The sequence below is a fragment of the Gadus morhua genome, chromosome 8, assembly GCF_902167405.1.
Source record: "Gadus morhua chromosome 8, gadMor3.0, whole genome shotgun sequence".
NCBI classification, from domain to species: Eukaryota; Metazoa; Chordata; class Actinopteri; order Gadiformes; family Gadidae; genus Gadus; species Gadus morhua.
Window position 1 is genome coordinate 11,538,536 of NC_044055.1, and position 18,378 is coordinate 11,556,913.

Sequence of the window (18,378 nt, forward strand, 5' to 3'; positions counted from 1 at the left end):
GTAGTCAAAACACATTAATGACAGATCTGGAAAGAACAAACTTCAGCAAATCCTAAAAACCGAAGGACCCAATCCATTGACAATGAATCTACAAAATAAAGCAACAGTAACTCCCAGTTACTGTTATCCCAGTGCAAACTTACCTGTTGTTCCAAATACTGCGGAAGAGGTCCAGAGCTTCCCGTAGCCGGTTTGTGTCGTTGTCTTCCCTTATTACCATGTTGTAGCTGCTGCTGGCCACCACGAAGATGATCGCAGTCACGTCTGCCATGAAGAGAAGCACCAGGGAATCCGTCACATTACAACTTTCAAAGGGGGGCTATCATGCTTTTCGACTTTTCACTTTGCTTTAGAATGTTAAATGACATATAAATAAATGTTTTACATCTGCTAATCTAGAAAAATCGAAGACTGAGCAAGAGGTGGTTTTCGCGCCAACCAAAATCGCCCCTGCGTGAAACAGCTCGTTTGGGCAAACTTTACTTCCGTAACAGTGTGACGTCAGTTTGCAGTAGGGGGAGTGTGAATCGGTTGAAATGCGTTTTAAAGTGGCAAACGCTCAAAGATTTCCAAAGATTCTCATTTGAATAAACGTCAGCCAAGTCACATACATTGCGACAGAGCATGTATGATCCGCTAATGAATGAACTTGCGGTTCCGTCTTTTGCATGTGATGAATGTCAGGACCTGGGTGTCGCTGGCTGCCTTCCCCGCCATGCATTCAAATCACAAGCAACGAACGGTTAGTGATCTGTTTCCCATCACTTGGCGTTGGTTAATCCACCAGAGTGGGTGCGACACGCTCTCCAGCTCCCTTGTGTGTGCAACGGTGTCCTTTTGTTTTTTTGCCATACGGGCCACCAAAGAGAATGACTTCAGGATGCCCCTTAAAGACACCTCAGCTCATGGCATGCACAAGTTGTGATTTAGATCACTACATCAGCATAATGGTCCATAGTCCACATGTATGATCATGGGTAGGACTCTGACCCCATATGTATTATATCTGGTTATTCTTGGTAAAAGGTCCTTATGGTGTGATGTAAATAAAGAAGGTACTTTTAAGGTAAGGAGACTAAAAGTGCCCTTCAGCATTTTAAGGCAAACATCTGGGGCTCTTTATTCGTTAAGGTCCAACCTATAAACTGTGTCAGACTATTTGGGGAAGCAAACACAAGTGGAAGGAGGGCTTTTATTTTGTGGAGCTGGAATGGTCAAGACGACCCAGAGGAGTAGGGGACTTACCGTTAAAGCACTGGATCCATTTCCTCCTCTCATCTCTCTGGCCCCCAACATCGAACATGCTGTGGAGGAGAAACAGCGTTTAGTTAGGTCACAAGCGTCAAAGATGGACCGACGGCGCCCTCTTGTGGCCAAACAGAGTACACACACTTCCGGCACAAAGGAGCACAACAACATGACAAACGCATCAAACTCCTCTTGAAAAGAGCTTTTTTATTTTTTTTAGGTTTTATATTAATACATATTTACGTATATATATATATATATATATATATATATATATATATATATATATATATATACATATTTACGTATATATATATATATATATATATATATATATATATATATATATATATATATATATATATATATATATACACATATATACATACATGTATATATAAAACTATATAAATTAAATGATATGTAATACATATATATATATTATGTACATATGAAAGTATCTTGTTTCTCTTCTCAGTAAGTGGTTACATAAAATCCTCCTCGCAGTTTCGGAAATCTTGGAACTAAAGAGTAAAAGATTCATGAACTAAAAAAAAACATACATTTATCATTTGACATCAGCGCTTAAGTTCCTGCACAATTGTGATTTCTTGGAAATCAGCAAAGCCCGCTGGTGAACCAAAAACCCTTAAAAGCTCAGATTGAATCGTGGCAAGGGAAGTAGGGGCAGAACACATTCATCCATCACCCAGGACGTGATATAATCAATACAAAGAGCCATTTCAAACAGCAGAACAAGTCTGTTGTGTCTAGCTGCCCTGGAAATGGGTCACCGCGGCCTGAGAGATTAGACAACGCTCCCTCAAATCTTTACTGCTTGCTTTTGTAACAGTAGCCAGTGGCCAATCACGGCTTGTGCCTGCACTTTGAAGTCACATGTCTCGGCTGGGACTCTGGTGGGGGGGGGTATGTCCCCGGCATATGACCTGTTCCGCTTCCTACATGTCGTACAGGGGAACTAATGCCGCGTTCAAAACAATCTGGGTTTCCGGGAGGTTCGCACCTTATGCTCGGAGGAAAGTGCTTCGAAGATTCTGTTGGGTCAGAGTTTTCGCTCTGAGTTTCGTGCGGAAGTAAAGCTACCCGAGTCCCCCGAGATCACGTCACAACAATGGCTGCCCATTTCATCTATAGACTAAAGTGAACTTGCAGCAAGCCCTAAGAGGCGAACTTAACACCCATTCTAACATTTGCATTACGATACATTATAGCTTACAATTATAAACATCACCTGATCAATTCTCGCTGATGTTCAACCATAGCAAGCAGTTCTAATAACTGATTCATTTGATTCAGCAAAAGAGGTGCAGAGAGGTCCCTGCCGGCATCCATACTTGTTGTTATGAAATCTAGTCTCACGAACAATCTGTTTATCCGGATTTATATCATAGCCTACGGATTTCTGAGGGGCGTTTCCTGAACACTCTTATTTCGGGAGAAGGGAAGGTTTATGTAAAGACACGTAAGTGTTTCCGAACCTCCGAGCCGTTTTGAAGGCGGCATAAGACGCACTCTGGACCACGGGCCTCAGAGTGGCCATCACTGCCGCTCCGGTGGTCAGGCTGAGCCGGACCCGGCCTGTAGGCCCCGGTGAGATCGTGAGTAGGAGGGGAAACTATGGATAACGCTGCAGATAATAACGACCGAGCATCTGGGAGCTCTACAATAAGGCCCTACTTTGCTCGTTACAATCAATCATCATTATTGGGTTTATGCAATTTTTTTTGTTTATAATTTTTGTTAAGATCGTGCCACACAGCCTCACATGGCAGGAATCTCTCGGCGTATGTTGCTCTGTAGATAAGACTACTAATGACTATTATTTATAATATTATTCATCATCAGTTGTTGAGCTGTTAATTTGAGTTGTCATCTGTATCTGCTTGAGGACGGAATGAGAAACGTACAAGCTCAATTGATATATCCACAGAAAAGTCATTTAAAAACTTTTTGTCGATGTATATTGACTTTAATTACAAATTGATCAGTCAAGATCTTATCTTAATTGTTCAAACGTGTCAGTTGAAGACACACTGCAAAGAAACTATGTAAGAATCTTGCTATAAAGGTCCAAGTTATCATGTAGCCCAATGGTAGAATGATTGCACTCAAATAAATATTCAAGAATTAAGATCGATATAGTTTACTGGCCATAAGCCCAGTCAATGTATTTATGAACTTTAGAAATTAAGCATCCTTAAATCCATACCAAAACCTAACCATTTACAGCTTTGCAGTAAAATATCCTTCAAGTTAATACCTAAATTAAAATGTATAACCCCATTTCTATTTTCACAACATGACAAAATAATATGAATTTGGACCTACAATGTCGAATATCATAGCTGCTCAGCTATACCATGGATGGAAAATATTTTGACATATATTTATATGATATATATAACCCAATACATTTTAGGCATCACCCCTTGTTGTCTGGTGGTGGGTCTAATTGTAAAAATTTCACATTGGTATCTGCAAAAAAAGTAAACCCAATGTGCAGGAAGAGCCTCTGTGCCAGCGTGACATCACTTCCTGTTTAGCACCGGTGCCACCTGCAGATACTTACTGAAAATTGACTTTGTCTACTTGGAACCTCGTCTCAAAAATCCCTGAAGTCAACACTCGGCAGCGTAGCAGGTCCTGGAGAAACAGAAGAGGACGAAGCAAAACAACACAATTACACAGCTGAGTCGGAACACTAAACAAAACCCCTAACAGAGGGGGGGACCAACAACAAGATAAAGACAAAATAATACAGATAACACTCCAGGGGCGGTGACTGACCTGGTCCGTTGGTGTGTATTCACTCTGTCTTACGGAGTCAATTCTGTCCAGGAAACTGTGGAGCAAAAGACAGAACTATGTCATGGTCTGATAACCGGTTCAGAGGTTAAACGGGGCATAACCATTGATCTCTCCTATTCTATGACAACCTCTGCTCGTCGACACAACTCCAGCAGTAGAGGGTGTCAGAATGCATCTGGCAGCAAACGGAAAGCAGAAACATGAAAACAAAATGGCCCAAAATAATCCAACAGCCTAATGGTTCCCCGTTGATGGAATGTAAATATGTACGTCAAATTCCCAGCCGCTGTTTAATCACAAGCGACAGCTGTGGTCGGCACCGAATTAGAGAATATCTACGACGGCTAGCTTAACTACTAGCTTCTCAGCAAGCAACCCAGTAGCCCCCCCCCCCGCCCCCATCCCGACCAAACACCCCGACTTCCTCCCCTATCCACCCCTCTCCTTCCTCAGCAAGGCACCCATTTTTCTCTCCCCCTAGACAGGGCTGCTAGTACAGCCTATGACCAGCAGAGGGCATGGCTGTTCAGCACGGGCTATTTTGGTCTCTCCAGCAGGAGCGATTACATAAGGCCGTTATTGAGGAGGTTAGACAGCTTGCCATGACCCTCTCCCTCCACTACGAGGAGAAGGAGAGCATGCATGTGCAGGCGCTAGCATTAGCCGTAGCATTAGCTGTTGCATAGCGGTAGCGATAGCAGCTGGGCCTCTGTGCAGCACGGCGAACAGGAAGGCGGGCTTCCTCACAGAGACGGGGGAGAATACACAGTCACAACGACCAGGCCGCGGTCCTGTCTGGTGTGGGCTGAACACTGGTTGTCGACTGAATGGCCTTCGTAGGAGCACCCTCTTTCTAACATAATCTATCCTCCATCATATGTGAAGTTATTGATTATATAACATATTATGTATTTTTATATGTATGCAATTATTTACAAGGTTAATAAGTGCAAACAAATATTTCAAATGATATGAATCATAGAACATGGCTAATTATATCATGGTTGCCCAGCCCTACATAATAATTGATGACTCCATTGACATTTTTGGGGTCATTTAATTTCAGACAAGCAATAATAATAAACCTACAAAGAAACCTGGATGTGTTTGCTGATGTCAGATGGTCATATGACATCACAAGAAATTCCTCAAATGTGCAACGTTAAAGTCCAAAAAATATATAAAAAATTCGGTCAAAGTCATCCGAATAAACAAAGATAAGATGTTTGTGTTAGGCAACATGGAGGGCAAAGGGAACTAACCCAGAGCCTGGAGAAGACAAGAGGGAAGCAGGGCTCAGCACATGACGAGAGCCACAGCACTCATGTGGTGGGGCGGTTACGGCTTCAGCCCAGAGGAGGCCTGTACACGCGCCACTGCAGAGATCGTCCGTTTGTCTCTCTCCCGGTGAAGTTTGAATCTCTGTCTGAGTTTTAGGGCATTTACATTGAAATAAATACTGTCCTTACAATAAAGCTTTCAACATTTCTTTGCTCCAAAATTCTACTATGACATCTGGAGAAAAATGTAGTCACATTACCAAAATATATTTGCTTAACATATATTACCAACATCCCCAGAAATGTAAAGATTTACCACACAAGATTTACCAACGATAGAACAGATTTCTGTGTGTGCGTGTTTGTGTGTGTGCGCTCGTGTGTGCATGTGCATGTGCTTTTGTGTGTGTTTGCGAGTTTTCGAGAGAAAAACAGCCTCATACTTTCTCTCATTTCTCTTCCAACAAATGTATTCATGCACAACCAAAACCTAACCTTTGCAACCCTTGCTCCAGAAAATGCGAAAATATTGGATTTGTGAACTGTATCAAAAGAGCTTATCAATGAATAGCCCAGATCCCTTTCTAGCTATTAAACATCCTAAAATATATAACATAATTTATGATCATGATAGTAATCTTTCAATGGAAAAAGGTCTACAAAACTCTTAACATGCAAAGCTGACCAACGTTTACACTTCTGAAAAAGCTAAAAGTTTAAATATAAAAAATGAATAAACAAGTAAATCAAATCCCTAAACTAGCTTTGAGCCCATTCACACACCAAATGCAAACAGTGCACACACGCACACACACACACACACACACACACACACACACACACACACACACACACACACACACACACACACACACACACACACACACACACACACACACACACAAAACTGAAACAAAACATTGCAAAAATAGCTCCAGTTTATTCCCCATCACTGCAACAATGTGGGAGTATTTATAGTCAGCCATCTTGGTGAGGGAAAAAAACCCTAGGTTATAATTACTGAGCGCTTTGTGACTGCCATGTGACATAAGTGCTATTGGTAGAGCACTGAAGATCCAAATATAGCCTGGCCTCTCATTCACAGCCACCACTACATCCAGGACATACAAAAAAAGACTGATCATCGAATGCCTTATTAAAAGCTTGGGCCGGGCGGTTTTTAGGGACTGCCGAACGTACTGGTCTAGTGTGAAGTAGAACAAGTCCCATTCTGGTCTGAGTTCCCCGCAAAATAATTTGCACTAGTTGGCATGGTAGAGCAGACTCCGCCACACAGCCACTTCTGACAGAGCGGCTCCTTTCAGAACGCAGCGATGGATGGATGTAATGGAAAATCGATATGTTTTAGGCTTTTGCCTATTATCACATTTGCTTTCTCACGCTGTATTATCTTAGCCCCACTGTATGTTTTTCCCATAGGGCCTGGACTAAACTGAACAAAGGTGGGGTAGGCTCCGTAACTGCTGGCCACCACTGCCGGGTGCCGACCACAAACAAATAGAGTTTGGCGTATTGGCAACAATGCAGGGGCCTCTGGCCTTTAGGTTAACATCTCCCTCCTTTGATGTGAGGATAATTGCATTGATGGGAGGGGGCTCACACTGCTAGAGAGGAGACGAGTCTATGCATACATTAAATAGGTTATTTCCTACCAGTTTTTTTCTTGTATTTAGAACTCTCATCTGTCCTTGACGCAAAATTTTATAAAGGAATTGCCACGACAATTTGGGAGTTCTACAAAATCATTACTCCAAGACAGGGGAACCCGAGCACGGCTTAGGACCGGGTCACGGAGCGACACCTCCCCACCGGATGACTGTGGCCAGCTTACTGGGGCGAGACTGGCATAGATTCAGGGGTTCCTCAGTACAGTTTCCTGAGGGCAAAAGACTCGGGCCAGGTGAGACCACGATGTGTGTGAAGTAACAAGAATATGGTGGGGTAGAGGGAGGGGGGCCAGGGTAGAAGAAAATGTGCAGAGTGTAGGACTCTATGATGTCAATGTCACCCGAGTTCTAGAGGCAGAGCTGGACTGCCCCGGTAGACCGTGTGTGAATGCTCCCCCACCTCCATCGTATGACATTGAATCGGTTGGTGTACCGCATGACTTGCCGCACAACGGGTCACGCCAGCCATGCAGATCGAAGCAACGACCAAGAGGCTTTACCTTGCCCGAATAGACGCCCTGGAGAACCCCAAGCCTGTCCGTCCCTTCAGGGACCAAGGTGGCGACATGTCAAGTGGAAGGACCATGTTCCTTGCAGGGCTTCACAAGCCGGGGACAGGTCTGATTCCGTTGTAGCGCCATGGATCATTGGATCACAGGCTAACCTGCCTGTGATGTGACGGTGCATCCCCCAAGGGGCAGAGGTGGCTAGGGGCATTCAAATGGACAGGACGCAGGGGCAGGCCAGGTCCAAGGGTATGTGTGCATTATGACACAATCAATCCCGGAAAAAAACATCCGGTATTGTAACCTTTGCCTCAAAACGTACACAAGCACCACATCCAAAAGATTGGTTCTAACTAGCCTCACGCGACCTGATCAGCTCCGAAAGACTAAAATAACTGTAAATGGTAACAAGCATAACATTCCTGGTCGATTCAGGGGCAACACATTCAGTGATGTCCACCAAGGAAAGGAGAGATCAATCGAAATTGGGCAGTCCTTAATGTACAACCCTTTTTGGAAAAGAGTGCACATAATCCACTCAAACATAATTTTTTTTCGGTCTAAACCAATGTGTCTGACAAACCGGTTGGGGGGAGATTTGAGGTGTCGCCCAGGGCTGAGTGTCATTCGCACCGACATCGGCCTCACGGTTACTTCCGATGCAAACCCCACCATCTGAGCCCACTTGTGTGCATTACACTCACCAGGATACTTTCATTCATGGGACTTGCTGCCAGAGGGACCGGGGTCAATGGCTGGCACACTGATAACAGATGCATACCACTGCATGCAGAGTCAGCCAGAAGTGTAACACAGGTCCACTGATGATATGCACCGTACTGCCAGAGTGTCTGATGACGGACCATGAGCAAGGTTTGAGGAAGTACAAAGAAGGGTGTATAACCTCCTAATGTTAAAGGCTGAACTGTTGCTTTAGAAATTAGACATTCTGCCTGATTACAGTGGCCTGTTCTGGTGAAGTTTTGTTCTGTGAGGTTTTACGATGTTCCAGGCTCCACACCACATTTGTCATGCAGAACCCAGACATGACATAGGCTGAATTAGGTTTACGGGCTGTAAGGGGGGGAGATGCATGGCATTGGAGGGGGGGCTACGCAAGGGACAATATTCTTCCCCCGCAACGGGGCTGAGACACAGAGTCTGGGATGGAGCTTTCGAGACCACACACACGTCCACCAAATGCGTGGTAATAGGGAGTCGCCTGAGCTTTTACTCCCACGGACGACCGGGGATGACCCACGATTGGCTGAAATCCCTCCCAACATGTGGGCTAAAAATAAGTATGATGAGGGCCACACACAAAATGTGGACCCCCTGGTGGTGACTCCTAAATCCACTCACAGGCCAAGACAACCCCAGTACAGGGTAAACCAAGTGTAAATTGTAAAACATATATGTGGATTACGATGCCACAAGGTTATTTTAAAGAACTAGACAGTGCTGCACGACCATTTCACTACTTTAGTCCTCAAAGGAGGAAGTACATTGATTACTAAAAAAACAATTAAAAGATGGGCTTCTTTGAAACGACGGGCTTCTGCACACAGTACAATAATCGTTTATTATTCACATTGAGCACGGACACTCCGATACATCACCAACGACAAGACATAGACTTTAGGCTTTAGACTTTATTGCCCCCAAGGGGAAATTCTTAATAAAAATAAAGTGTTGCCTGACCCCGACTTGGTGAATGGGACACCAGCAGCAGACACTGCCTTCGTAAGAACTTGAAAAGGCCTTCATGGCCTCCCCTACTCTAGATTGACATGAACACACACACACCCCTTGACACCGAGCGTCATGGAAATCAGCTGGTGCAGAATATCGTGCTGAATGAGCGTCCTTGCTTGGCTTTATGTTTATTTTTCTATCTTTGCCATTCGGACACATGTTCGGGACAACATGTCAAAGGGGGGAATGATAGCCCTTAGATGAACTGGCCAAAACAACTGCTTATACAGGTATGTCGTGGATAAAGGTCTTACCACTAGGCGAGAGCGGCCAGAAGTGACATCAATCAGACTGGACACCAGACCGCCACCATGCTACCCGTTCCAGAGGATCTGACGCAGGATTCAAGGATTTGTTGGTCGCCTTGTTTTTCCATTGTTGTTGATATGCTAACCAGCGACTACCCCCGATTGTCCCATAGTTCCAACACTGGTGGGCCCAAGGGCCGAAATAATAGTACTGGACGAATTCCTCAGCCTATTTAGGTTTACGTCAACCACAGGAGAGGGGAAATTGCTGTAATATGTAATATGTACAGGCGTATCGCATATTCCCCCACCCCAATTGGTTGAATCGATTATCTCCTGCGTCCCGAGTAGTACCTTGTAATATTAGAACCTGTACGGTAACTGGGAAGAGTTACCGTACAGTGAGGCTCCACTATGTCTTAGTGGTACCGCCGCAACGATGATGGGAAAATAGAAAGCGGCCTTCTGGATCGGAAGATCATGCTCGCCCAGAAAAGAGACACCGTCGCCGACAGATCACACAGATAAAGATCAGTTCGTTTCTTTAACTCCTCACACTTTTTCTGTCCTGATTAATTCAAAGATTTACGTTTTGGGTCTTCAGACTGAATTAAAAAACAAATGTTTGTTCTATGTGTCATACATGTGTGTGAGTGAGGGGATCTGCCCTGCTTTGAACGCTGTGCATATGAAGCAAGCCCCATACAAGTCTGACCTGATGGGTCAATTAGGTGAACTGTCAGGGGAAACGCACGCACACACACACACACACACACACACACACACACCCCCACACACACACACACACACACACACACACACAAACACACACACACACACACACAAACAAAACCACAGGCAAACACACCCACACACAAGCACAAATAGGCACAAACACACGCAAACCCACACGCACAAACATACGCACGACCACACGCACAAACATACGCACATCCACACGCACAAACATACGCACGACCACACGCACAAACATACGCACACCCACACGCACAAACATACGCACACACAGACAGACACACACACACACAGTGAGGGGAAGTGGAGGTTAGCTGGGCCTGGGGGCCTGGAGGGGCCTCTCTTGAGCTGGAGGCCCACGTGGTGCAGGTCACATGTGGCAGAGCCCATCCAACACACACCATGACAAGGTGGAAGAGGAGGGGAGGGGGAGGGAGGGAGGGAGGGAGAGGGGGAGAGACGGCAACAGGGAAAGCGATGGGAGGAGGGACGGCCAGATGGAAAGTAGAATGTGTGCTGCTGCTGCTGCTGCTGCTGCTGCTGGTGGTGGTGGTGGTAGTGGTGGTAGTGGTGGTGATGGGGCTAGCAAGGACAGTATAGGCCTTCCGTTTGGGGGGGGGGGGGAGCCTTGGCAAAACTTTGCCAGCATTACAAAACCACAGCTTTTCAGGTCAGATTCATTGAGCTCCTCAAAACAAACAAACACAAACAATCAAACAACAAACATAACTACACAACATACAAATAACAACAAACGGGAGAGCGCCCGCATCAGGCCTCAGGGGCTTCCCAAAGACCCCCCCCGGCTCCAGGGGGCGCTGTCTGATGGTAACAACCATCTGGTAATGTCCAATGGTAACACACGGGTAGCCTTGCATCACACACGCCACCGCCGCGCTCACTATACTTAGCGTACGTAGGGCGAAAAGAAGTGTACTGAACCCGGGACCCGGATGGTGTACTCAACGGCAGCCATTAGCTACATAGCGGAAGAGGTGGAGCCAGGCTTAGCCAACGTCGGCGCATTTCCCACATTGCCTGCATTAATGGATTCATTTTGTAGTTTCTATAGCATATATAGCTTTTTATAGCTGCTAGGCGTAAAGAGTTCACCGTTCAAAGCCGGATGTTTATTGCGGGGGAGGAGCCGCGGCAGCAGTTGCGATCGTAACTTCCGGTTAGTGCACCACGGAGTATTCGATTTGGAACGACACAGACATCTGAAAATCAGCGCACTCAGTGAATGCGGATAGTGTATTACGTTTAAGTGTACTCATGGAAGTATGGATATCGGAACACAGCACATGAGTCCGACCGCGGCGGTGTGAAGACGCAAGGAATGGATGTGAGGGGGCCGAAAGCAGGAGAAGCACCAGCCACTGGCAGTGACAGGCAACCTTCACACCAATGACAGTGGTCCTAGCCTCATCTGCTCATTTGATAATTGGGTTGACTTTTTACAAATAGTGGGCCATCTTTAATTAGCAGCGGGGGGAGTCCGATCAATAGTTTCCATATTTTCAAACCGCCCGAGCCTGGCATAACAGCCAGGGCAGCTCACCGTACCGTCCCATTGACTGGCACTGGGGCGTTTCAAACAGTGGTTCTTTAATGCCGGTGCAATTGGTCCGGCGGCCACGTGCAGAGCTGCACTGAAACATGCAGTGCTTGGATGGTCCGAGGAAGGGCACTTGGAAGCACGTAGCGCAAGTATCCGACTAGCGTGCGCATGCTTATGTCTAGCCTTACTGTTGCTGCTGACGGAGAGTGCTTCCTGCAAGGTCCCAGTACCCCTGGCTCAGGGTTAACCCCCCTCCCCTGAAACTCTTCATGACTTCTCTTTTAATACTACTTTAATACTAAATTTTTCCGAAGGGTTGATCCATTGAGTGGACAACAAGTATTTTTCCAGATTTACAACCTTGATCATTCCATTCGCCTCGTTTGGAGAGATGGAAAACCCTAAAAGACATCTCATCACTTCCCCCCAATAGTTAAGTCTTCGTTCGTAGATTGAAGTCTTCTAAAATCCATGACATCCCCAGGCCTGACAATTTATCTAATCTCACTGGGGGGGGCGGGACAAATGACGAACCAACCAATCCACATTGTCCGACAGATCACACAACTGAGGTCGACCTCATTCATACATTTCCACGAAGAGAAAACTCCCCCCACAACTGGGCAGTAACGATGCGCCATCGCAGCATCAATGACGATACAGAGTCTTGGACGATAATAACAGCGACTGTCCACACGCCACCCACACCCGATCGAGTCCAAAGGGGGGAGGGCGATAAACACAAGGAACAACAGAAACAAGTCACAGAGTCAACGTGTCACCTGGTGGAAACATCTGAGCCCAAGGTTCAGCTCCCCGGGCCCAGACACAGAACAATGTGCAGACAGGGAGGTGGACCTGGAGAACCAAACGCATCCATCAGGCAGCCCACTGGGCACTTCCTAGAGAGAGAGAGAGAGAGAGAGAGAGAGAGAGAGAGAGAGAGAGAGAGAGAGAGGAGCGGAGACACTCCTGAAAGTCAAACCGAATCCAGTGTAAACAAAAAAGGGGTCTGCTTCATTTCAAGTCCCGCCAATTCCCTCCCTCTGGGGCTGCATCAAGCCATGGTTCTGAAGGGTGTTGTATAAAAAGGTTCAAATACATCGTGATGCCCCCCCATCGACTCTGTTCAGTGTCCGCACGGACCGCTACACGACATGGTCCCAAAATAGACCCCAGGCCGCGGGTCCCACATTCAGCCTGGGGGACTCGGTTGAGGTTGGAACAAGGGGGGTAGGGGGACTATAAAACAAAACACGCGTTCCCCGTCACAATTCTCTGAATGGAAAATGATTTGAATGGAAGGGTGGATAACATTTAAACACATCCAGCCAAGTCTCCTATCAAAGCACCTTATGTTAGCGCCGGCTAAAATTAGCAAAACCCGAGTATTAACGGACAACAAATCCAAACCCCGTCAAATGAGGGGGTATTTTATTTGTGTTTTTATTTTTGGGTTCAACGCACACGGGCTGCAGCCCTGACGGCAGGGAGAGACCCTCTCCGGAACTGAGCGCAAACGTCCACTTCCGGTTCGGTTTTCCCTATTTTCCATAATCAAAAGTCAATAGCCTATATCCAGCGAGAGGCAGGGAGGCCCGGCTAGCTGTAGCACGTTGCATAACCGCGGACGGAGCAGCACGCGCGGACATGAAACGGCAAGATGGAGACCAGAAATGCATTTCTATCCATCCGCACACACACAGGGAGGGGGGGGGGACCCAAAGACATTCCTCTTTTATTTATTTCCCTGCGATTCATATTAATGGACACCATAAGATGGATGCATCGCACGCTCAGCTTATCAAAGGGGCCTGGGATGAGAGGGGAAATACTGGTGGGTTTGTCGGGCCTGCTGGTGCTGAAGTAGCGTGTGTTTGTGTGCGTGTGCATGTGTGTGTAGTTTGCAGACTGGCCTCCGGGTGGCATCCCTTCGCTCTCACTACAGACAGCCTCGCTGTTCCACACTGACCCTGCCTGCTTTTAGCAGCTGGGTTCCCATAGCAACCCCAGCTGGTCGATACCACTCCTCTCTCTCTCTCTCTCTCTCTCTCTCTCTCTCTCTCTCTCTCTCTCTCTCTCTCTCTCTCTCTCTCTCTCTCTCTCTCTCTCTCTCTCTCTCTCTCTCTCTCTCTCTCTCTCCCTCTCTCTCTCTCTCTTTCCCTCTCTCCCTCCCTCTCTCTCCCTCTCTCTCTCTCTCTCGCTCTCTCTCTCTCTCTCTCTCGCTCTGGCTTGCTTTCGCTCTCATTCTCCCATCTGCCCCCCCCCCTCCTTCTCGTCTCCTCTGAAGGTAGGCCATACTTGTAGCCTGCCATCACAAGACTCATATACAGACAGCTCGAGCATCCTGTGTGCATGTGTGTGTGCGCCATAGCCACAGTCTGACTACCGCTTCACTGTGCATGTGTGTGCGTGTGTGTGTGACAGTCACAGTCTGACTACCATTATCTCTGCGTGTGATAGCGAAGCCACAGTCTACATACCGCTTTCCATGCATGTGCATGTGTATGTGGCTCTGCGAGGCCCTCATAACGATGGAACGAACACAAGAGTTTTTCAAACGCAGCAGTAGACTAGGGGAAAACGCGGCGTAAACTGTGTGAAACCGTCCGCACGTGGTACCGAGAGTTAGGGGCTGAGCCACAGGGCCAAGGCTGAAGAGGATGCGAGGTTTCACAGTCAATAGGCCCCTCTGTTGATGTTCTCTGGTCCACGGTGAGACACGACGCGAGAGCGCGAATGACTCCTTCATGACCACCACCGTGAGCACACAGCGATGCCCATGTTGTGATCGCTGGTTAACAAAAAAAAAAGCTCAATGGAATAAAAGTGAATTCTGAAGGCGATCCGTTCAAGATACCGGCTCTTAAACGGGCCCCTATTTCACCAGCAGGTGTGAGTGCGATTAGCCATTACAGGCCTTTTTGTATCGGCCCTGCCCTGTGCCCTGTGGGAGTGTCCACCTAGAAATATGCTGGATGGGTCAATCTGCCATTCGTACCAGTGGACTTAAGCAACTTATCTGTCGGTCATAGTATGTAGGTTGACACTCCCTGGGTTGGGTTCAGTTACAGAGGGACAGGGCAGGGCTGATGTTTATAAGGCTGCTAATGGCTCATCACACTCATACCTGGTAGTAGAATAAGAGGCCTTTTAAAGTATCGGCGTCAAAGCCTCCGTTTGTGGAAATAAACTGAAATGAGCGCTTCAATCTATTGACATCTTCATCTGACTGTTTAAGGACACATTGTCAACCAAGGCATTTTACAGTAATAGAAATACAGGTCACTATGGATTGAGGAACAGGGTAAGGGACTTTCTCAATGCTACCTATTCACCGAGGTGCTGGTTGAATCTATCATTTTTCAACCGGGTCACACGCCCCATCTCACTCATGCTGACACAGCTTTGCTATATTTGCAATTGCCTTAATATCTCACAACAAAAAAATTGCAATCATTCTCAAATATTTTCGCTGTATGGATGTTGATGAACCTGTGAAAACACCATTGATTTTTATTAATTAGATTAGTCAACTAGATCTGCACAGACATTACATTTACATTGATTTCACAACAGAAGCCTTTCTGTTGTTCATTCTTTCATAAATGTGGTAGTTCATCATACACTAAGGCAGACGAACAGGGAGCATTTCTGCAGTATTCTACCCCTCCATAGAGAATTGTTTGAGAACTGAATTTATTCACCTAAGAAATAAAAAAGAAAATGCATTGCTCATGGTATGGAGACATACAATCCACTTTAAGTGCAACATAATAAGAATATGCTATGAGTTTCCCTGTGTGTGTGTGTCTGTTGACACACACACACAGAATGACCAAATTAGAGGTTTATTTACTCAACGCAGATTCTCATATCGCACAAGTCTCACAGCTATTTAGCTAATTATATTAGACTGTACCATGAGCCAGAGATGGAGGGACCCTCGTAAGAAAGAGAGACGGCCTGAAAACAGCTTGGGTTAAAACCGAAACGCACCTAACTTAAAGTCAAATGTTTACTTTATTTAGCCTGCTAGCCACCGCCAGTAAAACGGCCATGATGAAACACCCAACAGCGCAAACTGTCTCGGTAAACAAACCACAATGAGGGCAAAATATAAAAGTTTCTAAAATTAGCCTTAAACGACCCCCACCCCCCCAACCACATTCCAAAGGAGGTGAAAGTTGAGTCTTGTTTGACCAGTGGAGGTGGAGCGGTGTAACCTTTGCCCTGGGTGTGACTGGACACAGCCACTAGCCGCTAGCTAGCCTTTACAATTAACCACAGCCAAAGGGAGAGCCAGTCTCAACCGCCAAGCAGGACTTTCACTTCCACCTGATACTAACATTAATGCTAGCACATAATGGTTATGAATTTATTATTAATTTTTTTAAGGGATTTGTCTGTGTCTGCGTGGGTATTATTTTCCGATAGGCCTGAACCTGGCAGCGGCAGGGAAGGAAGTTTGGAGCCGGGCTGCCCCTTCTCGCGATCACAGAGCAAAATGTCTCCTCTCGCGTGGTTCTGCTCCTCCTTTCATGTATTCAGTTTCCTCACACTTTCGCTAGCTAAGGATGGCACTGGAGGCACACAGCAGAGTGTGTGTGCGTGTGCGTGTGTGTGCATGCGTGCCTGCGCGCGTGTGTGTGTGTGTGTGTGTGTGTGCTGGCTGGTTCAGGGAGGAGATAGGGGCGGAGAGTGGCAAGAGAATAGCATCGAGTCAGGATGCATAACACCCAACACGGGTTCACCTCGTCTACGCACTTTCATGTCAGCCACCGTTAAGACCAGGGAGAGGTGTGTCTGTGTGGATGGGCACAGCCTGCTGCACGCACACACGCACACACACACACACACATGTGCGCGCGCACACGAATATAGACGCAAAACCAACAAAGAGGCGTTTTGTGTCTCACCTTCTGCTACTGACCTTCCTTTGTTTACAGCGCATTGCCGGGATACTCCCTTTGATTCTGCTGCGCACACGTGACCCAGCGCCAGTTTCTGCTCTGCAGTGCTTCTGCTTCTAAAAATAGCCTCAGCTTGCCCTGGCTCCACAGCTAGTTTACATAAGCTCTAAGGCGGGTGGTGGTGGTGGTGGTGGTGGTGGGGTGGGGGGTTGCAAGGCAGGAGGAGGGGTTGGTTTGGTAGGGGGGGGGGGGGGGGGGGGGCTTGGTGGGAGAAAGAAGGCGCAATAGAGGGAGAGGGGCAGACAGAGACAGAGAGAGGGAGAGAATGAGAGGGTAGGGAGAGGAAGGTAGAGGGGGGAGGGAGGGTGGAGGGGAGAATGATCTAGAGAGCCACCGTGCCACAGTCTCTGAGCAGGGAACCTGCAGCGTTACTGCTGTCCCCCTCTACTCCCTGCTCGTCCAGACACCATCCTGTGTGTGCGTGCATATATATAAAACTATCAGAGAGAGAGAGAGAGAGAGAGAGAGAGAGAGAGAGAGAGAGAGAGAGAGAGAGAGAGAGAGAGAGAGACTGTGTGTTTAAAGGGGAAAGAGAGTGTCGGTTTGGGAGAGAGGGCAGGACGAGATGGATAGAGATGTGTGAGAGAGAAATAGAGAATCATGTGTGTCTCTGTGTGTGTGTGTGTGTGTGTGTGTGTGTGTGTGTGTGTGTGTGTGTGTGTGTGTGTGTGTGTGTGTGTGTGTGTGTGTGTGTGTGTGTGTGTGTGTGTGTGTGTGAGTGTGTGTGCTCTGTACATCGTCACAGGCGCGCAGATCACTGCCATTCACTGAACTTATCCTCCAGTCTGTGTCTCTGACTTAAAATTGACACACATCTTGAAGCCTAAATTTAGCCTACTCAAAGCTACAATTCTCCCACTTTTAGAAAAACCTCAAATACAGCCTCCTTTCAAATCCTCTTTTTCTTTTTTGCGTCAATGTGGCGAAGCGAGACAAGCTAAAAGCTAGCTAGCCAGCTACAACCCAACAACTGTTAGATTGCTTGGGTAAAAACACATCACAATAAGGGCAATGAAAGTTTGATATTATTTTTTCTTTATAAAAAGTCACAAATTTCTTTATTAAGTTAAAACGTCTGCCCTTGTAGACCTGTCCTTTATTATTTCGAGTTTGTTTATTTTTATTTTGACTTTGAGGCCACTGGGTTCAGGTCGTCATAGCTTTACTCTGGCCCCCTGAAACATCATAAAAACACTGCAGCACTGAAGCCAACCTTGTGACATGTAGCATGCTAGGCCGCGCGGCTCCCAGTCATTCACAAATGCCTCGTCAAGAGTCCATAACTTGACCAAGAACCAAGATGGAGGCCGAGGCTTCAAGCTTTCTTTATTGTCAGTTGAGAGTTGTTCCTTCCTTCTTCTGCATTGGAAATGTTCTCAATCCACAGTCAAGAAATTCATGTTTGAATGTTTAGAAGATTTCTTTACATGCTGCAATTTTCGGTAATGGGCTGTTAAGACAAGTTAAATTCTGTTTGCGTGTGCCATCCTTGAATATTAGGGCACATTGTTCCAATTAAGACACCCAATGGTTT

The 18,378-nt window shown here is 46.5% G+C and overlaps 1 protein-coding gene across 4 annotated transcripts in view; it reads right to left on the reverse strand.

Moving 5' to 3' along the window:
• Positions 1 to 18,378, reverse strand: part of LOC115549673 (guanine nucleotide binding protein (G protein), alpha activating activity polypeptide, olfactory type) — a 48,272-nt gene that overhangs the window by 7,606 nt on the left and 22,288 nt on the right. For 2 of the 4 annotated variants that reach the window (XM_030364998.1, XM_030364999.1), the window contains exons 6-9: positions 4,057 to 4,111; positions 3,839 to 3,912; positions 1,246 to 1,304; positions 144 to 264 (exon numbers count right to left, since the gene is read on the reverse strand). In XM_030364998.1, coding sequence (XP_030220858.1) covers positions 144 to 264; positions 1,246 to 1,304; positions 3,839 to 3,912; positions 4,057 to 4,111 — 309 coding nt within the window. Of the gene's footprint in view, positions 1 to 143; positions 265 to 1,245; positions 1,305 to 3,838; positions 3,913 to 4,056; positions 4,112 to 4,205; positions 4,468 to 16,790; positions 16,882 to 18,378 lie in introns of those variants that run through there. The other 2 variants (XM_030365002.1, XM_030365000.1) reach the window with 2 other exon arrangements.